Genomic DNA, 26,597 nt, shown 5'->3' with positions numbered 1-26,597 from the left:
CCATTCTATCCCAGCGCTTCCAGTCTCACGATAAGGTTCATCCTTGCGCTTATTTTTCTCATCGCCTGTCGCCATCTGAGCGCAACTATGATGTGGGTAACCGTGAACTGCTCGCCATCCGCTTAGCCCTAGGCGAATGGCGACAGTGGTTGGAGGGGGCGACCGTTCCTTTTGTCGTTTGGACAGACCATAAGAACCTTGAGTACATCCGTTCTGCCAAACGACTTAATGCCCGTCAAGCTCGTTGGGCGTTGTTTTTCGCTCGTTTCGAGTTTGTGATTTCTTACCGTCCGGGTAGCAAGAACACCAAGCCTGATGCCTTATCCCGTCTGTTTAGTTCTTCTGTGGCTTCTACTGATCCCGAGGGGATTCTTCCTTATGGGCGTGTTGTCGGGTTAACAGTCTGGGGAATTGAAAGACAGGTTAAGCAAGCACTCACGCACACTGCGTCGCCGCGCGCTTGTCCTAGTAACCTCCTTTTCGTTCCTGTTTCCACTCGTCTGGCTGTTCTTCAGTGGGCTCACTCTGCCAAGTTAGCTGGTCATCCCGGTGTTCGAGGCACTCTTGCGTCTATTCGCCAGCGCTTTTGGTGGCCGACTCAGGAGCGTGACACGCGCCGTTTCGTGGCTGCTTGTTCGGACTGCGCGCAGACTAAGTCGGGTAACTCTCCTCCTGCCGGTCGTCTCAGACCGCTCCCCATTCCTTCTCGACCATGGTCTCACATCGCCCTAGACTTCATTACCGGTCTGCCTTTGTCTGCGGGGAAGACTGTGATTCTTACGGTTGTCGATAGGTTCTCTAAGGCGGCACATTTCATTCCCTCGCTAAACTTCCTTCCGCTAAGGAGACGGCACAAATCATTATCGAGAATGTATTCAGAATTCATGGCCTCCCGTTAGACGCCGTTTCAGACAGAGGCCCGCAATTCACGTCACAGTTTTGGAGGGAGTTCTGTCGTTTGATTGGTGCGTCCGTCAGTCTCTCTTCCGGGTTTCATCCCCAGTCTAACGGTCAAGCAGAGAGGGCCAATCAGACGATTGGTCGCATACTACGCAGCCTTTCTTTCAGAAACCCTGCGTCTTGGGCAGAACAGCTCCCTGGGCAGAATACGCTCACAATTCGCTTCCTTCGTCTGCTACCGGGTTATCTCCGTTTCAGAGTAGTCTGGGTTACCAGCCTCCTCTGTTCTCATCCCAGCTTGCCGAGTCCAGCGTTCCCTCCGCTCAAGCGTTTGTCCAACGTTGTGAGCGCACCTGGAGGAGGGTGAGGTCTGCACTTTGCCGTTACAGGGCACAGACTGTGAGAGCCGCCAATAAACGCAGGATTAAGAGTCCAAGGTATTGTTGCGGCCAGAGAGTGTGGCTTTCCACTCGCAACCTTCCTCTTACGACAGCTTCTCGTAAGTTGACTCCGCGGTTCATTGGTCCGTTCCGTGTCTCCCAGGTCGTCAATCCTGTCGCTGTGCGACTGCTTCTTCCGCGACATCTTCGTCGCGTCCATCCTGTCTTCCATGTCTCCTGTGTCAAGCCCTTTCTTCGCACTCCCGTTCGTCTTCCCTCCCCCCTCCCGTCCTTGTCGAGAGCGCACCTATTTACAAGGTACATAAGATCATGGACATGCGTTCTCGGGGACGGGGTCACCAATACTTAGTGGATTGGGAGGGTTACGGTCCTGAGGAGAGGAGTTGGGTTCCGTCTCGGGACGTGCTGGACCGTTCACTCATTGATGATTTCCTCCGTTGCCGCCAGGATTCCTCCTCGAGTGCGCCAGGAGGCGCTCGGTGAGTGGGGGTACTGTCATGTTTTGTCATTGATTATCATGCCTTGTCCCTGTTCTTCTCCTTCTATTCGTTTCCCTCTGCTGGTCTTATTAGGTTCTTTCCCTCTTTCTATCCCTCTCTCTCCCCCTCCCTCTCTCACTCTCCCGCTCTCTCTTCTCTCTATCGTTCCGTTCCTGCTCCCAGCTGTTCCTATTCCCCTAATCAATCATTTAGTCTTCCCACACCTGTTCCCGATCCTTTTCCCTGATTAGAGTCCCTATTTCTCTCCTTGTTATTCGTTTCTGCCCTGTCGGTTCCTTGTCTAGAATTCACCGTGCTGTGTTTGTGTATCGCCCTGTCGTGTCGTGTTTTCCTCAGATGCTGCGTGGTGAGCAGGTGTCTGAGTCTGTTTGGTTCAAGTGCCTTCCCGAGGCAACCTGCTGTTCACCTGCTGTTCAAGATCGAGTCTCCAGTTTGTCCTCGTCTTTTCGAGTGAAAGTTGTGTTTTTTTTGATTGTATTTACTTTACTGGATTAAAGACTCTGTTTTCGCCAAGTCGCTTTTGGGTCCTCTTTCACCTGCATGACAAGAGGTGGCTCTCCTAGTAGCCTGGGACTTTAATGCAGGGAAACTTAAATCTGTGTTGCCACATTTCTATCAAGTTAAATGTGCAACCAGAGGGAAAAAACTCTGGACCACCTTTACTCCATACACATATACACATACAAAGCTCTCCCTCGCCCTCCATTTGGCAAATCTGACCATAAACCTATCCTCCTGATTCCTGCTTACAAGCAAAATTAAAGCAGGAAGCTCCAGTGACTAGATGAATAAAAAAGTGGTCAGATGAAGCAGATGCTAAGCTACAGGACTGTTTTGCTAGCACAGACTGGATTCCTCCGATGGCATTGAGGAGTACACCACATCAGTCATTGGCTTCATCAATAAGTGCATCGAAGACGTCATCCTCGCAGTGACCGTATGTACATACCACAACCAGAAGCCATGGATTACAGGCAACATCCGCACTGAGCTAAAGGCTAGAGCTGCTGCTTTCAAGGAGCGGGACTCTAACCTGGAAGCTTTTAAGAAATCCCGCTATGCCCTCCAACGAACCATCAAACATGCAAAGCATCAATAAAGGACTAAGATCGAATTGTACTACACCGACTCTGACGCTTGTTGGATGTGGCAGGGCTTGCAAACCATTACAGATTACAAAGGGAAGCACAGTCGACAGCTGCCCAGTGACACAAGCCTACCAGACGAGCTAAACTACTTCTATGATCGCTTCGAGGTAAATAACACTGAAACATGCATGAGAGCACCAGCTGTTCTGGAAGACTGTGTGATCACGCTCTCCGCAGCCAATGTGAGTAAGACATTAAACAGGTCAACATCCACAAGCCCGCAGGGCCAGACGGATTACCAGGAAGTGTACTGCGAGCATGCGATGACCAACTGGCAAGTGTGGTGCCAGGACAACAACCTCTCCCTCAACGTGATCAAGACAAAGGAGATGGTTGTGGACTACAGGAAAAAGAGGACAGAGCACGCCTCCATTCTCATCGACGGGGCTCTGGTGGAGCAGGTTGAGAGCTCCACCACATCACTAACAAACTAACATGGTCCAAACACACCAAAATAGTCGTGAAGAGGGTATGACAAAACCTATTCCCCCTCAGGAGACTGAAAAGATTTGGCATGGGTCCTCAGATCCTCAAAAGGTTCTATAGCTGCACCATCAAGAGCATCCTGACTGGTTGCATCACTGCCTGGTATGGCAACTGCTCAGCCTCCGACTGCAAGGCACTACAGAGTGTAGTGCAAATGGCCCAGTACCTCACTGGGGCCAAGCTTCCTGCCATCCAGGACCTCTATACCAGGTGGTGTCAGAGGAAGGCCCTAAAAATTGTCAAAGACTCCAGCCACCCTACTCATAGACTGTTCTCTCTGCTACCGCACGGAAAACGGTACCGGAGCTCCAAGTCCAAGAGGCTTCTATAAATAGCTTCTTCCCCCAAGCCATAAGACTCCTGAACATCTAATCAAATGGCCTCCCAGACTATTTGGATTGCCCCCCCCCCACTCATTTACACAGCTGCTACTCTCTGCTGTAATCGTCTATGCATAGTCATTTTAATAACTCTACCTACATGTATATATTACCTCAACTATTCGGTGCCCCCGCACATTGACTCTGTACCGGTACCCCCCTGTATATAGTCTCTCTATTATTGTTTTACTGCTGCTGCTTTACTTGCTACTTTTATTTCTTATTCTTATCCATATATTTTTTTAAACTGCATTGTTGGTTAGGGGCTCGTAAGTAGGCATTTCACTGTAAGTAGGTATTCACTGTAATACCTGTTGTATTCGGCGCATGTGACGAATAACATTTGATTTGATTTGATACTGGCAAAATATGGCAAGGCCATTACTTAGATTTGACAGTATTAAAGGCAACTTCGCTGTTCTACTTCTACAACATGACATTTACTTTATATAGTAGAGCCGTATAGTCCTGAACCAGGTCCTTATTCATAGCCTGGTGAACTTTCGGCTGTTGAACTTTTGGCTCTATAATCGCATTAGCTTTCTGGATTGGAGCACAACACCTAAACCCTCAGTTGGGTTCGGTCAATTAATTGGCTTCATTTAGGACTTTGTCTTGAGCGTGAGAAATCTCTGGATTAGGATGTAGGTTGACAGATTCACTGACAGGAGAACATCTCCTTACTGGATCACACACACCTTGGGATGAGTTTGCTCTAATAGGGCTGAGACGAGCAATGTCTTTTCTCACGAATACAACTTCTAGAATTGGGAGGTATGTCATATTGAATGTCCCTCTATGTAATCATCATTTATCCTCCAAAAGGGACTTTACTTCTGTTACCCCTCTATGCGTGGTAGCAGCACTATCCTCAAGGTTCAAGAGCAGTAAGCTGTGTATAGGCACTTATACTGTATGTTTGCAAACCAATGGCACAGCTGTCCATTGCCCCTTGAAAGCATCCTCACGCACCGTTTGTTGTAAAAGAATGCATGGCTGAATGTCTGATGTACTGTAATAGGAGCCTGGAAATATCCATGAAATGGAAAACCATAGAAAAATGTAGAATAGTCTAGTTCTGTGGGGCAAATATTTATTTGATGAGTTTTGATAAGGCTTAGGATACAGCTGTTATTTATTTTGTTTGTTTACGAATGCACTAGTACATTGACATTTTAGTCATTTAGCAGACACTCTTATTGAGCGACTGAAAATAAGCTCATTCACCTTAAGGTACAGTAGCTAGGTGAGACAACCACATATCACAGTCATAGTGAGTACATTTGTCCTCAATAAAGTAGCTATGAAAGTAGGTTTCATTCAGGTCGTCTTGGCTCTTACTAATACGTAGAGTTTTAGCATTATTCAAATGAAACCTTTATTAAATGTTGTTTCTGTCTCCTGTGTTCCAGAGTATCAGAGCCTCTGGGGTAGTTCTATTGGAGGCCATCCTGACTGGAGCACTGCTTCTCTACTTTCCGGTGAGTCACTGTGTGTGTGTGTGTGTGTGTGTGTGTGTGTGTGTGTGTGTGTGTGTGTGTGTGTGTGTGTGTGTGTGTGTGTGTGTGTGTGTGTGTGTGTGTGTGTGTGTGTGTGTGTGTGTGTGTGTGTGTGTGTGTGTGTGTGTGTGTGTGTGTGTGTGTAGGAGGGGGGTTATTTACTATCTGTAGTATGATTGGCCTCTGCCCTTATTATTTAAAAGTTTACGACAAAGTTAGAATGTGACAAAAAGTTGCCATCCAGTTTAACCTTTGATCCAGACCATATATTAATTCAACAACACACAAAAACATTTTTTTTTTGTATGACAAGACTAATGTGGCATGAAGGTAGCCATGGAATGTTGACTTGGTCAGGTCATAGAAAACCGTTCATAAATCACAGTGCCCTGTTTTGGAGGGTTTCTACAGAGTAGAGTTTAACAGTGTTTCTTTGTTTGGCGGAGATAAACATCCTGGGGCTCTCCTCTGACCTCCTGCAAGCTGTATGCTGCTAATCTGCCCAATGAACCCAGCAACCTGTGAAATATACCATCTGTTGACCAGCCACTCATGTTAAATGTGTGCAGCACCTATTCAGACCTTAGCAAGTCTCCTATTCAATTACATTACATGTGCTAACACATTTCTTCACAATAAGGATGGTTGACATTAACGGTCTAGAACCTTATTTGACACGTGTGACATCACTCATAACAGATGTTATACCATTCCAATTGTAGAAACTCGTAGAAACGATCAACTATACTAGATTAAGTATCATTAAGAGCAAACGATACAATTTAGAGGCAGATGAAAATAACCAAATAACCAGAGTTTCTATTTGAAGCGTCTGATTATTTCCACAGATGACCGAGCCTCAGGGCGTCTCCACATAACATTGATTTACGCGGATGTATTGTTTTGTCTTAGTCAGTGGTGCCCCGGGCCTCTGGGTGATTGCAATTTAGTGGTGATCGCAGCGAGCTATGGGCTTAGCATAGCCACGAAGGGTAAATTAAAGTGAACTGATTTAGAGCAGCTCGCTAATCAATGCAATTAGCCACTGACAAGGAAAGTAATCATCTTTGAAATTGCAATGAAATAGGGAGCGAAAGCAGGGGTTGGTTGGATGGGGTTGGGGTCGTCTGTGATTGGATGGACAACGTCAGTCCTGTTGGAGGATTGGTGAACGAGCAGGAAGTGGACATTTCTCAGATGGAAATTAAAATATGGAAATTACAACAACAAATTAATTGAAAACTGTGGTTGAAAAATTGCTCTATGTCTTTTGTTTCCATTGAAATGGAATGTACCACAATTCTTATGTAACACCATTTTGGCAAACATCTTCCATTATCAAAATGAGCCATCCCAATTGAATACTGAACATATTGGAAGGCTGAGGAAATGATTTATACACATATTTTATGTATTGAAATCCAAGTCACCACAAGATTCCTTGTCTCATTTTGATATGCTGTCTTTCAGTCCCTTTATATGAAAATGGTTCCTTTCTGCTCGAGTCCATTGTCTACGCAGCACGCTATATTGATCTCCAGCCTGATCCCTTTGCATGTCTCCTTTGTGAATCTCACATGAGCCTTCCTTCCTGCCTGCTAGGGCGAGTCGCATCACTCCCAATCTAAATATAGATTCAGAAATATTCCACCGCTGCTGCTGCTTCTATTTTAAATAATTCCAGTGTTATTAAGGAGCAAGGAGATGCATCTCATCCCAGCGCTCTCTTGGCATTCCGTTCTTTGGAGTAATGCAATTTCCCCCCCTTTCCCCCCTTCTCCTCAGTGTGTCACATGCAATAACTTCAGTCCCTGCCCAGAATAAGGCAGGAGGAGAGACGGGGAGCGAGTGGAAAAAAGGAGAGAAAGGAAATTACGGGAGTGCCAATGCTGGCTATTTCTGTTTGGCTGTGTGGAGATGAGAAAGGAGGGAACAGACACATAACTTGTGATTCTCCATGTGATCTGTGCATTAGCTTTCCGACTATGTATTTTTCTCTTATTCAGGTGGCTCGAAAGCCTGAGATTGGAGTAAAGTGACAGTTTGGATTGCTATTTCTCATCATTTTCAAAATGCCACCAAGTTTCTCAATCAAGGGGGGATATATTCAGATAGAATCATTTGTGGGAGCTGTCCATCGTGGGACATCCTCGCTCACTCACTCATTCACTCACTCACTCACTCACTCACTCACTCACTCACTCACTCACTCACTCACTCTCACTCACTCACTCACAATTCTCTCCTCCCTTTCTTCACTGTTGGTAGCTCCATCTCTCTTTCTTTCGTTTCCTGTCTTCTCCTCCCCCACAGTGTTTTGTGCTGCTCCCTCTCCCAGCCCATCTGTGTGTGTGCTAGCGCAGGCTGCCACTGAGACCCCCCGTCTTTCCCTCTCCCCCCGCCTGGGTACCCCATCAGAGACTCTGGGCTTTTACTCTGCTGCCTTCCTGTTGCTTCACACACATACACCCACAAACATGTACACACACTCATGCATGCATATACTCTCTCTCCCTCTCCCCCCCCCCTCTCTCTCTCTCTCTCTCTCTCTCTCTCTCTCTCTCTCTCTCTCTCTCCCTCTCTCCCCATACACACACACTCCACCTCTCCCTTCTTCTCCTCCTCCTCCACCTGTCTGCTTGCGTCTCTCCTCTCCTCCTCCATCTCAGGCCTTCCCCAGTCCCCATGCAGTGCAGGGCAGACAGACATAGCGTCACAGCACATCAGGGGGCTAATGAGAAACAGTATGTCTGAGGGATAATGCATCCTGACCTGTCAGGCCATGAAACACAGCCCGCCTGGCATCGCCTGCCCCCTTCCTGCTTCCTATCCCAGCTGCTCCGACACTTTCAATCTGCCTTAAGTGGATCTGTTGTGGGTGGAGGGTGAAGCGCCATGTTTTGGAGCCCCCCCGCCCACCCCAACCGCCAGATCGTGTGCCTCCCTGCTTCCCTGCTTCTCTGCAAAAGTGCTGAGGCGTAGGGCTCATCCAAAACCCACAGATGCTCTCTGAGTAGAACGTTAGGGGGTAGATAAACTTGTGCTATTGTGGTGCTTGGTGTGTTTACAGAGAAAGAGGAACTTAAGAGAGTGAGATTGAACATGGATGGAAGAGCATGAAAGAGGGTTGGACAAACACAGTACATTGACTTAGGTCGACCAGTCAAATCAAATCAAAATCAAATCAAATTGTATTAGTCACATGCGTTGAATACAACAGGTGTAGACTTTACAATGAAATACTTACTTATGAGCCCCTAACCAACAATACAGTTTAAAAAAAAATCTGGATAAGAATAAGAAATAAAATTAACAAGTAATTAATTAACAGCAGTAAAATAACAATAGTGAGACTATATACAGGGGGGTACCGGTACAGAGTCAATGTGCGAAGGCACCGGATAGTTGAGGTAATATGTTACTAAAGTGACTATGGAAAGATGATAAGAATAGAGAATAGCTGCGGTGTAAAAGAGGGTGGGGGGGTGGGACAATGCAAATAGTCTGGGTGGCCATTTGATTAGATGTTCAGGAGACTAGCGGCTTGGGGGTAGAAGCTGTTAGTCCTGTATTGACGTTTACCAGTTTGGTGGTTCATCGGAGGGCATAACGGGATTCTTCTGGGTTAGATTCCCGCTCCTTGAAAGTGGCAACTCTAGCCTTTAGCTCAGTATGGATGTTGCCTGTAATCCATGGCTTCTGGTTGTGGTATGTACATACGGTCACTGTGGGGATGATGTCATCGATGCACTTATTGATGAAGCCAATGACTGATGTGGTGTAGTCCTCAATGCCATCGGAGAAATCCTGGAACATATTCCAGTCTGTGCTAGCAAAACAGTCCTGTAGCTTAGCATCTGCTTCATCTGGCCACTTTCTATTGATCACGTCACTGGAGCTTCCTGCTTTTATTTTTGCTTGTAAGCAGGAATCAGGAGGATAGATTTATGGTCAGATTTGCCAAATGAAGGGTGAGGGAGAGCTTTGTATGTGTATCTTTGTGTGGAGTAAAGGTGGTCCAGTGTTTTTTCCCTCTGGTTGCACATTTAACATGCTGATAGAAATTTGGTAAAACGGATATAAGTTTCCCTGCATTAAAGTCCCTGGCTGCTAGGAGCGCCGCCTCTGGGTGAGCGTTTTCTTGTTTGCTTATGGCGGAATACAGCTCATTCAATGCGGTCTCAGTCCAGCATCAGTCTGTGGTGGTATGTAGACAGCTACTAAAAATACATACAAATTCTCTAAGTAGATAGTGGGGTCTATAGCTTATCATGAGATACTCTACCTCGGACGTGCAAAACCTTGAGACTTCCTTAGATATCATGTACCAGTTGTTATTTACAAAAATACATAGTCCGCCACTTCTTGTGTTACCAGACACTGCTGTTCTATCCTGCCAATACAGCTTATAACCAGCCAGCTGTATGTTGATAATGTCGTCGATCAGCCGTGGTCGTTCATGAAGCATAAGATATTACAGTTTTGAATGTCCCGTTGGTAGTTTAATCTTCCACGTAGGTCATCGATTTTATCCAAAGATTGCACGTTTGCTTGCAGAATGCAAGGAAGTGGGGGTTTATTCGATCATCTATGAATTCTCAGAAGGCAGTCCGCCCTCCAGCACATTTTTCTCCACCTTCTCTTCACGCAAATGACGGGGATCTGGGCCTGCAGTATATCATTCATGTCGAACTCGTGGTGAGTAATCGCAGTTCAGTTCAGTTTCGGTCATAAGAGACGGTAGCAGCAACATTATGTACAAAATAAGTTACAAAATAAGTTGCAATCAACGCAAAGAAACGAACGAAAAAACACAATTGGTTAGGAATACGTAAAACGTCAGCCTTGTTCTCTGGCGCTATCTTTAGTCGCCATCTTTCAACCCTCGCTATTCGTTCCTCTTCTTCCTGAGCGTGGTTTTCATATTCAGTGAGGCCATACAGGGCGGTTGTTTAAAACGCATCCGCTGATTTCCTAATGTGGAGGGTTGGAGTGTTGAGTTGAGTTTTCACCTCTCGGACAGTAATGTGACAACGGTCCTGTGTAGCTCAGTTGGTAGAGCATTGCGCTTGTAACGCCAGGGTAGTGGGTTCTCCCGGGACCACCCATACGTAGAATGTGACATGACTGTATGTGAAAAAGTGTCTGCTAAATGGCATATATTATTATTATTATTATTATATATTATGTGAAGTGTGCACAGCTGAGTTCTGAGTAACTTGGGGACCTCTGTGTTGGTGACACATATCAAAATGTCCAGATGAACATCCTGTATGCACACTGTAAATTGCGGCACATACTCACACAAACAGTCCAATATGTCCCATGTCTCATTGAGAGGGAATATCTCACAGGAAATAGTGGTGAAAAGGAGAAGGTATTGTGGGAGGCCAAGTTGGATGTAATTTACACAAGGCCAACCTCAGGGGGACGAGGGGTAGAAACCATTACCTCGCCCATAGCCACTGGGCCCTCTCATATCATATCATTGGGGAGTAGCTGTCAGCTTTCATATCAAAACAGATTCATTGCCCCTATCCCATACCAACCCCACCTCCCACCCCTCTCTCCCTTTAAGGAATTTACTCGATTAGAGTGGAATAGACAGAGGAGAGGAACGAGATGATGAGACAGAGGAGGGGAACGAGATGATGACCAGAACAGAGAGGATTGAGAGAGATGGATGGATAGAATGGTAGTGGGCATGTCAAAGCAGGAGAAGGGGTGTAATGACATGATACTTTCCTGAGGCTTCAGTCTCACATTATCTCCTTCTCAGATGGAAACAGACAGACATCTTAAATAGCTCATAGGGATTTGTTCTTTTTTTTTTTTGCCTCAGGCCCAACACATGTTGACAGTTATCGTTGTATGAGAAGATTGGAATGCCCCACTTAGTGAACCGTCTTGCATTAACTAGTTAATGTCTGCTGGTTGGAGCATGGTTCTGGAAATGTTCTAGCAACATTCTGGCAACTAGAGGCGTTTCTAGGATTTGTACATATTCAGGATTGTTATTTTTTTTAGGAGGAAAATTTTATTTTTATAAATGCATTTCTTGCAATTCTATGTCATATTACATGACTCGATAGATTACCAACATTTGTTTTAATAAGGCAAAAATGACCGAAAATGCTATGCTACTCTGACACTGATAACCTGAGCTCAATAAAAATGATATGGTCTTGAATGCAACCAATGCAAAAATGTTAGAGTGGAGACAAATTGTAGCCCACAATATTACTTCCATGTGGAGGATTTTTCCCCTTTTCGCCCATGTGAACCTGAGTAAACCCAGTCACTCAGACCCTTAGCCATGCCTGTTTATTGGCAGCACACACCATCACGCACTGCCTTGGCTGAATTCAATCTTCTCAACCAAAACTCACACTCGTGAAATGTCATAAGCTTGCAGGGGAGACAGGCAGTCAAAGCAGCTGAACCAAGGTGCGATTTGAAGCTTATGAAATTTCATTTTTTTGGGGGAGTAGATTTGATTTCAAGCACTGCCTGGCTCCCTACAGACATGCTCCCTTTCAACTGAAAGTTAGGATACTACACTAGGAGGAAAAAATAAGGAAAGTGTCACTGGTGACACTTTGCGTGTTGAAAGTCCAATATCTTGAAACCTTGACTGCTGACATGCAAAACACTTTGAGACTGTTTGTTTCAACAGAGGACAATTTTTTTTTTAAATACCAAAATATTGTTTTTGAGCTCAGGTCACAACTCCAGAGCTGGACTTCTGTGTATTTCCTAGTATTCTTTATGGAATGCATTGTATTTTATCGTATTAATTCAAATCAAGCTACCATGCAGAATAAAGAACAGGCGGCAGTTCTATTTGTTGTATTTCTACGCCAGACAATTTACTAGTGTATGCGGGAAAGGTGAATAAGAGGTCAAAGGGACAATTGTGTCATGTTTTGTCTTAGATTGTCTTGTCATTTTGCTTTTCCCTCTGTTCATTTTCCCCCTGCTGGTCTTTTTAGGTTCGTTCCCCTTTTTCTCTCTCCCTTCCTCTCTCTTCTCTCTATCGTTCCGTTCCTGCTCCCAGCTGTTCCTATTCCCCTAATCAATCATTTAGTCTTCCCACACCTGTTCCTTATCTTTTCCCCTGATTAGAGTCCCTATTTCTTCCCTTGTTTTCCGTTCCTGTCCTGTCGGATCCTTGTCTATTGTTCACCGTGCTGTGTCTGTGTATCGCCCTGTCGTGTCGTGTTTCCCTCAGATGCTGCGTGGAGAGCAGGTGTCTGAGTCTGCTAGGTTCAAGTGCCTTCCCGAGGCAACCTGCAGTTCTTGATCGAGTCTCCAGTCTGTTCTCGTCATTACGAGTGGAATTATGTCTTATGTTTGTAGAATTACTTTACTGGATTAAAGACTCTGTTTTCGCCAAGTCGCTTTTGGGTCCTCATTCACCTGCATGACAGAAGGATCCGACCAAAGAATGGACCCAGCGACTACAGACGTTCGTAACACTGCCGTCGAGATCCAAGGAGCCATGCTCGGCAGACACGAGCAGGAATTGTCTGCTGCTCGCCATGCCGTGGAGAACCTGGCCGCTCAGGTTTCCGACCTCTCTGGACAGTTCCAGAGTCTTCGTCTCGTGCCACCTGTTACTTCCTGGCCAGCCGAGCCTCCGGAACCTAGGGTTAATAACCCACCTTGCTACTCCGGGCAGCCCACGGAGTGCCGCTCCTTTCTCACCCAGTGTGATATTGTGTTCTCTCTCCAACCCAACACATACTCTAGCGAGAGAGCTCGGGTTGCTTACGTCATTTCACTCCTTACTGGCCGGGCTCGAGAGTGGGGCACAGCTATCTGGGAGGCAAGGGCTGATTGTTCAAACAATTACCAGAACTTTAAAGAGGAGATGATTCGGGTTTTTGACCGTTCAGTTTTTGGTGGGGAGGCTTCTAGGGCCCTGGCTTCCCTATGCCAAGGTGATCGATCCATAACGGATTACTCTATAGAGTTTCGCACTCTTGCTGCCTCTAGTGACTGGAACGAGCCGGCGCTGCTCGCTCGTTTTCTGGAGGGACTCCACGCAGTGGTCAAAGATGAGATTCTCTCTCGGGAGGTTCCTTCCAGTGTGGACTCTTTGATTGCTCTCGCCATCCGCATAGAACGACGGGTAGATCTTCGTCACCAAGCTCGTGGAAGAGAGCTCGCGTCAACGGTGTTTCCCTGCTCCGCATCGCAACCATCTCCCTCCTCTGGCTCAGAGACTGAGCCCATGCAGCTGGGAGGTATTCGCATCTCGACTAAGGAGAGGGAACGGAGGATCACCAACCGCCTGTGCCTCTATTGCGGATTTGATGGACATTTTGTCAATTCATGTCCAGTAAAGGCCAGAGCTCATCAGTAAGCGGAGGGCTACTGGTGAGCGCTACTACTCAGGTCTCTTCATCTAGATCCTGTACTACTATGTCGGTCCATCTACGCTGGACCGGTTCGGGTGCTACATGCAGTGCCTTGATTGACTCGGGGCTGAGGGTTGTTTCATGGACGAAGCATGGGCTCGGAAACATGACATTCCTTTCAGACAGTTAGACAAGCCTACGCCCATGTTTGCCTTAGATGGTAGTCATCTTCCCAGTATCAGATTTGAGACACTACCTTTAACTCTCACAGTATCTGGTAACCACAGTGAGACTATTTCTTTTTTGATTTTTCGTTCACCTTTTACACCTGTTCTTTTGGGTCATCCCTGGCTAGTATGTCATAATCCTTCTATTAATTGGTCTAGTAATTCTATCCTATCCTGGAACGTTTCTTGTCATGTGAAGTGTTTAATGTCTGCCATCCCTCCCATTTCTTCTGTCCCCACTTCTCAGGAGGAACCTGGCGATTTGACAGGAGTGCCGGAGGAATATCATGATCTGCGCACGGTCTTCAGTCGGTCCCGAGCCAACTCCCTTCCTCCTCACCGGTCGTATGATTGTAGTATTGATCTCCTTCCGGGGACCACTCCTCCTCGGGGTAGACTATACTCTCTGTCGGCTCCCGAACGTAAGGCTCTCGAGGATTATTTATCTGTGTCTCTTGACGCCGGTACCATAGTGCCTTCTTCCTCTCCGGCCGGGGCGGGGTTCTTTTTGTTAAGAAAAAGGACGGTACTCTGCGCCCCTGCGTGGATTATCGAGGGCTGAATGACATAACGGTTAAGAATCGTTATCCGCTTCCCCTTATGTCATCAGCCTTCGAGATTCTGCAGGGAGCCAGGTGCTTTACTAAGTTGGACCTTCGTAACGCTTACCATCTCGTGCGCATCAGAGAGGGGGACGAGTGGAAAACGGCGTTTAACACTCCGTTAGGGCATTTTGAGTACCGGGTTCTGCCGTTTGGTCTCGCCAATGCGCCAGCTGTTTTTCAGGCATTAGTTAATGATGTTCTGAGAGACATGCTGAACATCTTTGTTTTTGTCTATCTTGACGATATCCTGATTTTTTCACCGTCACTCGAGATTCATGTTCAGCACGTTCGACGTGTTCTACAGCGCCTTTTAGAGAATTGTCTCTACGTGAAGGCTGAGAAGTGCTCTTTTCATGTCTCCTCCGTTACTTTTCTCGGTTCCGTTATTTCCGCTGAAGGCATTCAGATGGATTCCGCTAAGGTCCAAGCTGTCAGTGATTGGCCCGTTCCACGGTCACGTGTCGAGTTGCAGCGCTTTTTAGGTTTCGCTAATTTCTATCGGCGTTTCATTCGTAATTTCGGTCAAGTTGCTGCCCCTCTCACAGCTCTTACTTCTGTCAAGACGTGTTTTAAGTGGTCCGGTTCCGCCCAGGGAGCTTTTGATCTTCTAAAAGAACGTTTTACGTCCGCTCCTATCCTCGTTACTCCTGACGTCACTAGACAATTCATTGTCGAGGTTGACGCTTCAGAGGTAGGCGTGGGAGCCATTCTATCCCAGCGCTTCCAGTCTGACGATAAGGTTCATCCTTGCGCTTATTTTTCTCATCGCCTGTCGCCATCTGAACGCAACTATGATGTGGGTAACCGCGAACTGCTCGCCATCCGCTTAGCCCTAGGCGAATGGCGACAGTGGTTGGAGGGGGCGACCGTTCCTTTTGTCGTTTGGACAGACCATAAGAACCTTGAGTACATCCGTTCTGCCAAACGACTTAATGCCCGTCAAGCTCGTTGGGCGTTGTTTTTCGCTCGTTTCGAGTTTGTGATTTCTTACCGTCCGGGTAGCAAGAACACCAAGCCTGATGCCTTATCCCGTCTGTTTAGTTCTTCTGTGGCTTCTACTGATCCCGAGGGGATTCTTCCTTATGGGCGTGTTGTCGGGTTGACAGTCTGGGGAATTGAAAGACAGGTTAAGCAAGCACTCACGCACACTGCGTCGCCGCGCGCTTGTCCTAGTAACCTCCTTTTCGTTCCTGTTTCCACTCGTCTGGCTGTTCTTCAGTGGGCTCACTCTGCCAAGTTAGCTGGTCATCCCGGTGTTCGAGGCACTCTTGCGTCTATTCGCCAGCGCTTTTGGTGGCCGACTCAGGAGCGTGACACGCGCCGTTTCGTGGCTGCTTGTTCAGACTGCGCGCAGACTAAGTCGGGTAACTCTCCTCCTGCCGGTCGTCTCAGACCGCTCCCCATTCCTTCTCGACCATGGTCTCACATCGCCCTAGACTTCATTACCGGTCTGCCTTTGTCTGCGGGGAAGACTGTGATTCTTACGGTTGTCGATAGGTTCTCTAAGGCGGCACATTTCATTCCCCTCGCTAAACTTCCTTCCGCTAAGGAGACGGCACAAATCATCATCGAGAATGTGTTCAGAATTCATGGCCTCCCGTTAGACGCCGTTTCAGACAGAGGCCCGCAATTCACGTCACAGTTTTGGAGGGAGTTCTGTCGTTTGATTGGTGCGTCCGTCAGTCTCTCTTCCGGGTTTCATCCCCAGTCTAACGGTCAAGCAGAGAGGGCCAATCAGACGATTGGTCGCATACTACGCAGCCTTTCTTTCAGAAACCCTGCGTCTTGGGCAGAACAGCTCCCCTGGGCAGAATACGCTCACAACTCGCTTCCTTCGTCTGCTACCGGGTTATCTCCGTTTCAGAGTAGTCTGGGTTACCAGCCTCCTCTGTTCTCTTCCCAGCTTGCCGAGTCCAGCGTTCCCTCCGCTCAAGCGTTTGTCCAACGTTGTGAGCGCACCTGGAGGAGGGTGAGGTCTGCACTTTGCCGTTACAGGGCACAGACTGTGAGAGCCGCCAATAAACGCAGGATTAAGAGTCCAAGGTATTGTTGCGGCCAGAGAGTGTGGCTTTCCACTCGCAACCTTCCTCTTACGACAGCTTCTCGTAAGTTGACTCCGCGGTTCATTGGTCCGTTCCGTGTCTCCCAGGTCGTCAATCCTGTCGCTGTGCGACTGCTTCTTCCGCGACATCTTCGTCGCGTCCATCCTGTCTTCCATGTCTCCTGTGTCAAGCCCTTTCTTCGCACCCCCGTTCGTCTTCCCTCCCCCTCCCGTCCTTGTCGAGAGCGCACCTATTTACAAGGTACGTAGGATCATGGACATGCGTTCTCGGGGACGGGGTCACCAATACTTAGTGGATTGGGAGGGTTACGGTCCTGAGGAGAGGAGTTGGGTTCCGTCTCGGGACGTGCTGGACCGTTCACTCATTGATGATTTCCTCCGTTGCCGCCAGGATTCCTCCTCGAGTGCGCCAGGAGGCGCTCGGTGAGTGGGGGGGTACTGTCATGTTTTGTCTTAGATTGTCTTGTCATTTTGCTTTTCCCTCTGTTCATTTTCCCCCTGCTGGTCTTTTTAGGTTCGTTCCCCTTTTTCTCTCTCCCTTCCTCTCTCTCTTCTCTCTATCGTTCCGTTCCTGCTCCCAGCTGTTCCTATTCCCCTAATCAATCATTTAGTCTTCCCACACCTGTTCCTTATCTTTTCCCCTGATTAGAGTCCCTATTTCTTCCCTTGTTTTCCGTTCCTGTCCTGTCGGATCCTTGTCTATTGTTCACCGTGCTGTGTCTGTGTATCGCCCTGTCGTGTCGTGTTTCCCTCAGATGCTGCGTGGAGAGCAGGTGTCTGAGTCTGCTAGGTTCAAGTGCCTTCCCGAGGCAACCTGCAGTTCTTGATCGAGTCTCCAGTCTGTTCTCGTCATTACGAGTGGAATTATGTCTTATGTTTGTAGAATTACTTTACTGGATTAAAGACTCTGTTTTCGCCAAGTCGCTTTTGGGTCCTCATTCACCTGCATGACAAATTGTTTCTTGAACGGATGGTCAGGGGGCTGGAACATAATTACACATCATTTGTAGACTGCCCAAACAGATATAATATTTGACTGAAGCATAATCATTTCAAACCTTGTATACAGTCACATACAGTGCATTCGAAAGTATTCAGACCCTTTGACTTTTTCTACATTTTGTTACGTTACAGCCTTATTCTAAAATGTATTAAATAAAACATCATCACTCTACACATAATACCCCATAATGACAAAGCAAAAACTTTTTTTTGTCAACTGTGGGACCTAATATAGACAGGTCTTTATCATGTCCAATCAAATGAATTTACCACAGGTGCACACCAATCAAGCTGTAGAAACATCTCAAGGATGATCAATGGAAGCAGGATTCACCTGAGCTCAATTTCGAGTCTCATAACAAAGGGTCTGAACACTAAATAAGGTATTTAAAAAAAATGGTGTGTAGATTACGGAGGATTTTTTATTTATTTAATCCATTTTATAATACGACTGTAGCGTAACAGAATGTGGAAAAAGTCAAGGGGTCTGAATACTTTCCAAAGGCACTGTACCTGCAATATAAGTGGGGGTGGGATGCAAGCATTCTAAGGGGGTCTCAGATAAGCACCTGATGAGGTTTTAATCCTGTTAGTATTATGGTGATGAGGTTATTGGCATTTGACCTTTGTGACACAGGAAATCCTTCAGGGGTTCAACGGTTAGATACCAGTGGTTGAGATTGAATGAAAATATTAGCTTTTTGGAATGGTTCACCAATGAAGCGGAACTTCATTGGAAATGTATTGACATTACATACAGTAGTTGAATGATTTAAGTGATGGTCGCAGTCAGTAATCACACCTGCAATCTCTTGTGGGAACACATAAAAAAACACAAACACACACAACCCCCCCCAACACACACGCACGCACACACGCACGCACACACGCACGCACACACACACACATACACACACATTGTCAGTTCAGTTGTTTTATCTAACTAAATAACAGTGGAATCAAATAGCTGACGGGAGATCAATACCCGGGGCCACACGTCCTGACCTTGACAGGAAGGAAAGGGTCCATGTGGGGGATCGATCCCTCAGGTACTCACCCCCCTCCAAGCATCTATCAATACCACCTCTCCATCTCATTTACATGTTTATAGTCTACAGGCTATAAGTCAATTGCATAAAGGCCTGTCATGCCAAATAGTGTCCCCCTGCCAAAAAGTCCCCCCCCCCTTATCACAATGGGATTCGATAAACTATTAGCGGCCCATTCTCTGGTGGTCAAAGGCTATGTTGTTGTGATCTCAGTCTCATGTGGTCAATAGCTCCCTCCTCACCTCCCACTGTAGCACGGCTAACTCCTAAAGGGCACCAAATTCCCAATATAGTACAATATGGCCCTGGTCAAAAGTAGTGCACTTCGTAGGACATATGGTGTCATTTGGGACAAACCCAGGGTTTCACACGTTGCTGTTAAAAAACAACATGGAACAGTCCTACTCAATAGACTACTGAGAGAAATGAGGTGACGGGAACTACCCTGGTGCGTTTGGATTACTGTTACAGCGCTAGTTGGTGATTAATTGGGACGGCAGGTAGCCTAAGCACATTGGGCCAGTAACCGAAATGTTGCTGGTTCGAATCCCCTTGCCCACTAGGTGAAAAATCTGTTTGTGTGCCCTTGAGCAAGGCACTTAACCCTAATTGCTCCTGTAAGTTGCTCTGGATAAGAGCTTTTGCTAAAATTGGATTTGTTTAGACATTTTTATTGTTTTATTATTGTGTATTGTTTGACATTTACTGCATTGCTAGGAGCCAGTTACATAAGCATTTTGCTGCACCTGCTAAAACATCTGCTAAAATATGTAGGTGACCAATAATCTTAGATTTGATTTCAGCAACAACACCCATGATGGCAGACTCTTCTAAGACTCAAGCTGGCAATGATGAGCATTATGGGTGCTTGAATGAGCTTCATTCTATAGAGTTTTCTTAGTCTGCTCATTCCCACCTTTGTGACTGGGATGCTGAGAAAAGCGAGTGGATTTGGGAGGCCAACAACAGTAAAGTCAGCATTATAGACTTATTGCCATCAATACGTTTGTTTATCCATTTGTATCAAGCCTTGGGTTGTACAATCTGACACAGTCAGCTCGTCAGCAGGGCTCTCTACTGTACTGTAGCACAATGACGTTCTCAGGACCCACAGGCCTTTGTGAAGGAAGCACAGCAGTCAAAGAATCCCAGCTAATGTACACGGGTGCAAAAACCAAATCACTCCCGCTGGAATAGAAAGATATGAATGCATTCTAACTACGCTTTCAACTGACAAACGCTGGTTTTGAGATCCCAGTACTATGATGCAGTGATGAGCAACAATAGGACTGTTCATTCAGGAAAGGTGGTCATTAACACTGGAATGAGATCATGATTCATGTATAGTGCATTATGATCTTTTTTTCTCCTCTCTTTCTTTCTCTCTTTCTTTCTCTCTTTCTTTCTTTCTTTCTCTCTTTCTTTCTTTCTTTCTTTCTCTCTTTCTTTCTTTCTTTCTCTCTTTTCTTTCTTTCTTTCTCTTCTTTCTTTCTTTCTTTCTTTCTTTCTTTCTTTCTTTCTTTCTTTCTTTCTTTCTTTCTTTCTTTCTTTCTTTCTTTCTCTCTTCCTCTCACTCTGTCATCTCACTCGCTGCCTATCTCTCTTACTTCCCTCTGCCGAGCTTATATTACCTTGAACGACGTTTGACAAACAGACTGAGGTGGTTTAATGGGGCGAAGCTAGCGTATGTCGATGTCTAGCACGTTAAGTGAAAGTTGTGGGCTCTTTCAGACAGTGTTGACTGACAAAAGTGTTATTATCAAACTCATCCCGGTCTCCACTCGTGTCTGTGTTCAAACACTTACTGACAGGTTCTCTACTCCACCCATGCTCTTATTGTGTTCTGTAGAAAGAAGAACACGTAGTGCTCAGACTTAAGGTAGATAAGTGCTTAAAAATATATGAATGGTGGAATCACAATGGACGGAGTATAAGAACTTCTAAGAAAATACTATGAGAGTAATTACGAGAACAAACTATGTATCCTGTCATACGTGTAGGTGGTCAATGAGTAGTCATCATCATAGCTTATGGGAGATTCCACCCCAGGAAGGCCCGAAAATATTTTGGTATCTCCGATTGTTCTGGCAATTCTCACAGAGAAATGTAATTGGGAGGGAAGGATGTTAGATATGCTTTTTACATTTGTATGGCAAACCACAAACCTATACATGCCTCCAGTAAGACCCTATGATCTGTGAACCATGCGATACAGAAAACAAACGTGGTGTCATTATACTTATAAATATGAATATCTCAAAACTACCACTTTTTGATTCTGATTATTTTGAGACATGTTGTTTGAAAAAACATACTCTTCAAACATGTCACATTTCCAGAGCGGGCTCTCTGCTACTTTTGCACCATTTTGTCGTAACAATCACAGCCGTCCTTCAAGATGACACATTCAGAAAATCACCAGCAGAGAGTTTCCTTTAAATCCATCTTCCCATCCACTGTGTTGGTGGTGCTCATAACATGTATCATATCTTGTAAAGTAGCAAAGAGCCCATTCTGGAAATGTGATGCACTTATAGACTATATTGTTTAAAACAATACGTCAAAAACATTGACAAAATCCAGGGGCGGCAGGTAGCTTAGTGTTTAGAGAGTTGGGCCGGTAACCAGCAGGTAGCTTAGTGGTTAGAGAGTTGGGCCGGTAACCAGCAGGTAGCTTAGTGGTTAGAGAGTTGGGCCGGTAACCAGCAGGTAGCTTAGTGGTTAGAGAGTTGGGCCGGTAACTAGCAGGTAGCTTAGTGGTTAGAGAGTTGGGCCGGTAACCGGCAGGTAGCTTAGTGGTTAGAGAGTTGGGCCGGTAACCGGCAGGTAGCTTAGTGGTTAGAGAGTTGGGCCGGTAACCGGCAGGTAGCTTAGTGGTTAGAGCGTTGGGCCGGTAACCGGCAGGTAGCTTAGTGGTTAGAGCGTTGGGCCGGTAACCGGCAGGTAGCTTAGTGGTTAGAGAGTTGGGCCGGTAACCGGCAGGTAGCTTAGTGGTTAGAGAGTTGGGCCGGTAACCGGCAGGTAGCTTAGTGGTTAGAGCGTTGGGCCGGTAACCGGCAGGTAGCTTAGTGGTTAGAGCGTTGGGCCGGTAACCGGCAGGTAGCTTAGTGGTTAGAGAGTTGGGCCGGTAACCGGCAGGTAGCTTAGTGGTTAGAGAGTTGGGCCGGTAACCAGCAGGTAGCTTAGTGGTTAGAGCGTTGGGCCGGTAACCAGCAGGTAGCTTAGTGGTTAGAGAGTTGGGCCGGTAACCAGCAGGTAGCTTAGTGGTTAGAGAGTTGGGCCGGTAACCGGCAGGTAGCTTAGTGGTTAGAGCGTTGGGCCGGTAACCAGCAGGTAGCTTAGTGGTTAGAGAGTTGGGCCGGTAACCAGCAGGTAGCTTAGTGGTTAGAGAGTTGGGCCGGTAACCGGCAGGTAGCTTAGTGGTTAGAGAGTTGGGCCGGTAACCGGCAGGTAGCTTAGTGGTTAGAGCGTTGGGCCGGTAACCAGCAGGTAGCTTAGTGGTTAGAGAGTTGGGCCGGTAACCAGCAGGTAGCTTAGTGGTTAGAGCGTTGGGCCGGTAACCAGCAGGTAGCTTAGTGGTTAGAGAGTTGGGCCGGTAACCAGCAGGTAGCTTAGTGGTTAGAGAGTTGGGCCGGTAACCAGCAGGTAGCTTAGTGGTTAGAGAGTTGGGCCGTTAACCAGCAGGTAGCTTAGTGGTTAGAGAGTTGGGCCGGTAACCAGCAGGTAGCTTAGTGGATAGAGCGTTGGGCCGGTAACCGGCAGGTAGCTTAGTGGATAGAGCGTTGGGCCGGTAACCGGCAGGTAGCTTAGTGGTTAGAGCGTTGGGCCGGTAACCGGCAGGTAGCTTAGTGGTTGGAGCGTTGGGCCGGTAACCGGCAGGTAGCTTAGTGGTTAGAGCGTTGGGCCGGTAACCGGCAGGTAGCTTAGTGGTTAGAGCGTTGGGCCGGTAACCGGCAGGTAGCTTAGTGGTTAGAGCGTTGGGCCGGTAGCCGGCAGGTAGCTTAGTGGTTAGAGCGTTGGGCCGGTAGCCGGCAGGTAGCTTAGTGGTTGGAGCGTTGGGCCGGTAACCGGCAGGTAGCTTAGTGGTTAGAGCGTTGGGCCGGTAACCAGCAGACTAGGCCAGTCAGTTAAGAAAAATTATTATTTACAATGACGGTCTAGAATCCCTAAGCTGCAATGATAAAAGTCTGCCATTCTGCTCCTGAACAAGGCAGTTCACCCACGGTTCCTAGACCGTCATTGTAAATAATAATTTTTGAGAATTTGAGAATTTTGAGAAATTTGAGAATTTCCAGAACAATCTGAGATACCCATAATATTACTGGGCCACGCTGGCATGGAATCGCCCTATACTGTAAATGGAGCCTTGATAGTCACGGTAGACATTCTAGAGATGAGTGTGTGTTGATAATGCTCTCCAGGACATTGATGTCTGTTAGAAAAGTATAAGGTAGACTACCCCTCCCCCCACCCATACACATCTCCCACACACAAACAACACCCGATCCCCTCCCTCTTCCCCCAGAGCGGAGTCCAAGGTTCCGAGCACTCAGCATTGATTATTAATAGAAGGCTTTAAAACAGAGGAAGGGAGAGGAATTGTCCTCCTCTTTATGCATACTGGAATTAACACCCACTTGTCAAAGCATCAGGGCTTTCCTTTTTCCCAGAACTGATGCAGTCTGAAGAAAGTGCAGTTCAACAGTGTGTTGCTAGCCTAATGGCTCTCTGCTGAATAGGAGATTGTGTGTGTTTGTGTGTGTGTGTGTGTGTGCATGCTTGCGTTTTGGTGTGTGTGTGTGTGTGTGTGTGTGTGTGTGTGTGTGTGTGTGTGTGTGTGTGTGTGTGTGTGTGTGTGTGTGTGTGTGTGTGTGTGTGTGTGTGTGTGTGTGTGTGTGTGTGTGTGTGTGTGTGTGTGTGTGTGTGTGTGTGTGTGTGTGTGTGTGTGTGTGTGTGTGTGTGTGTGGGTAAGCAGGTAGCAGTGCATGGCGATGGTAAGAGAGATTTGTGGGGGGTAGAGGATATCATATTAGATATCTGAGACGTAGCTACAGAGTAGAGTGGAGAATCCAGGAGGGAGACATTTTGGACCTTGTGTTTCGGCCAAGTCATCTCCTCTCATGGTTTTGGAATAGGAAACTAGAGCCTTGTAAAATTCTCTTGTATGAGTAACTATGAGCAACTGTTTTTTAAGCCTTGAGACAATTGAGACATGGATTGTGTATGTGTGCCATTCAGAGGGTGAATGGGTAAGACAACAGATTTAAGTGTCTTTGAACGGGGTATGGTAGTAAGTGCCAGGCGCACCGGTTTGTGACAAGAACTGCAACACTACTGGGTTTTTCACACTCCACAGTTTCCCGTATGTATCAAGAATGGTCCACAACCCAAAGGATATACAGCCAACTTAACACAACCTTGGGAGGCATTTGGGTCAACATGGCCACGGTAGTCATCATCACATTGCTTTAAATAAAAAGGTAAATCATTGATCAAATCATCAATACTATTACAGTGTACGAGTAAAGACGGTTCAGTGTCAGTTGTGGCATCCTGCAGAAGCAAACCGTATACAGCCACATCACGTCATCACCGATTCACTGGGTATTTATGCACTTTATCTAAAAGGCTGTCACGATCTGTGTTTTCCCATGGTGCATTTTACAAATCATGTGACCTCTTGTGCCTTGTTAATTCCCAATGGACCTGGGCATGCGTCAGCAAGTTGCTCAGTGCCTCTGCCTCGATCCTTCTCTCCTCGCTCCTTCTCTCTTCTCTCTCATTCTCTTCTATCACTTGCATTTGGGGAAAGTGGGACTTGAGACCAAATGGCACAACTTTATTTGCGCTCTTTGTGTATTCCCAGGAATAGATTTGGAGTGACATTGGTTTGTTTGTTGTATAAATATTGAGTTACCGGTGCAATTGAAATATACGGTAACATAGTCACGTCATAGTTAAGCAGGAATAGAAAAAAAGCAGACACTAACACATAGGCCTGTGAATTTCCAGGGACCTCGCGAGATGATCTTATCACAATCGTTGTGCCTATATGATATGTATTACGATCTCACAATTTGGGCCTCCCGAGTGGCACAGTGGTTTAAGGCACTGCATTGCAGTGCTAGAGGAGTTACTACAGATCTGGGTTCATTCCTGGGCTGTGCCACAACCGGCCGCGGCTGGGAATCCCATAGGGATGGTGCACAATTGGCCCAGTGTCATCCTGGTTAGGGGAAGGTTTGGCCGGGGGGGCTTTACTTGGCTCATTGCGCCCTAGAGACTCCTTGTGGAGGGTCGGGTGCCTGAAGGCTGACGCCAGTTGAACGGTCTTTCCTCCAACCCATTGGTGCTTCTGGTTTAAGCTGGTGGGTGTTAAGGAGCACGGTTAGGTGGTTCATGTTTTGGAGGATGCATGACTCCACCTTCGCCTCTCCTGAGCCCGTTGGGGAGTTGCAGTGATGAGACAAGATTGAAATTGGGGAAATAATAAAAACAAGATTCTCATGATTCTATATGTATAACGATTGGATACTGTGAATCTATTACGATTTGATGTTCCAAACATATTGCTGCAGAGGGACGAGAGAGAGCCATGAGAACAGGTTTTGATCAGTCATGGAAATAAAATCCTTGAAAACTACAGACCCGGGTTCATTCCCGGCCATGGGCGGGAGTCTCAAACAAATTGGCTCCCTATTTAAAATAAGATGGAAAAATAAGCTATGAAGGAAAAATACTGCAGTTTTGGTGCAGGCACAGCCAACGAGCGCCAAAATAATATTGAGATATTGTCAAAACGATACACATCGTCAAAAAGAATATCCGATATGTAACAGATTTATCCCCCATCAACACTAAGACAGTTCAACTTAAGAGCCTGGAGCTCTGTAATTACAAGACTGGTCCCCATAGGACTTTCTCAACGAAAGGAAGTGGCCAACTTCGCATTGCTTCAATCAAAGCAGGTATATTTCAGGAAGAGTAACTGTAGTTAATGTTGTCCCACTTAGTGGGGTGGAGGTTTTGGTTCAAACCAGTCTACTTTGTTCTGTGTGTTGTTAGCCAGTTTAATTCAGTTCAGTCTGCTCAGTGTTGTCGCTCTGCTTCTGAGCTGCTGCTGATGATGTGGGACTCATCCATCTCCAGCGGGGTCCTTCTCTGTCCTCTGACTGACTCAAACCTAGTGAGCACAAAGGTTACTATGCCTGCGTGCAGCTTCACTAGCCTACTGCTTCTCTGCCTGGGGGGAAATATTAATGCCTCTGCTAATCGGATTAACATGAACTATCCCACATCTGCAATGCACAGATAATTATGTTGTTTCAAATGTTTATTTTCTCGCTTTTAGGTTCTGGATGTTTTTTGGACAATCATCAGTTTTTTTTCTGTTGTCTGCTAGGCTGGGCATCATTTCAGTGGGTTTCAGGGGCTTATAGCTAACATAGACGAAAGACCGCTTTCCTTGTTTAAAGGGCAATTTTGGTTGTTGTTGCGATGTCATAATAAATGATGCTTGTACAGAAAGACTTCCAATACATCCATACTTCCAATACATCCATACTTCCAATACATCCATACTTCCAATACATCCATACTTCCAATACATCCATACTTCCAATACATCCATACTTCCAATACATCCATACTTACAATACATCCATACTTCTAATACATCCATACTTCCAATACATCCATACTTACAATACATCCATAATTACAATACATCCATACTTACAATACATCGATTCTTACAATACATCCATACTTACAATACATCCATACTTACAATACATCCATACTGTAGATATGCATTTAGGACACTGAAGAACAGAGAGACAGTTCAAATGGTACCAAAGTGCAGGCGCAAACTGGTTGAATCAATGTTGTTCCAATGTAATTTCTCAACCAATTTTGATGTGGGAAATACGTTGGATTTGAAAAAAGTACAATTGTTTTGTTGGATTCGCGTCCC

General features: G+C 46.3%; 1 protein-coding gene across 1 annotated transcript in view; it reads left to right on the top strand.

Annotated features, from left to right (window-relative positions):
• gpr158a (G protein-coupled receptor 158a) overlaps positions 1–26,597 on the top strand; it is a 112,771-nt gene that overhangs the window by 53,662 nt on the left and 32,512 nt on the right. Inside the window, exon 5 of the mRNA XM_046355982.1 lies at positions 5,228–5,296. Coding sequence (XP_046211938.1) covers positions 5,228–5,296 — 69 coding nt within the window. The remainder of the gene's footprint in view (positions 1–5,227; positions 5,297–26,597) is intronic.

The sequence above is a fragment of the Oncorhynchus gorbuscha genome, linkage group LG07, assembly GCF_021184085.1.
Source record: "Oncorhynchus gorbuscha isolate QuinsamMale2020 ecotype Even-year linkage group LG07, OgorEven_v1.0, whole genome shotgun sequence".
Lineage (NCBI taxonomy): Eukaryota > Metazoa > Chordata > Actinopteri > Salmoniformes > Salmonidae > Oncorhynchus > Oncorhynchus gorbuscha.
Note: the sequence above shows the minus strand (reverse complement) of the source record. Positions and strands in the feature narration are given on the sequence as shown.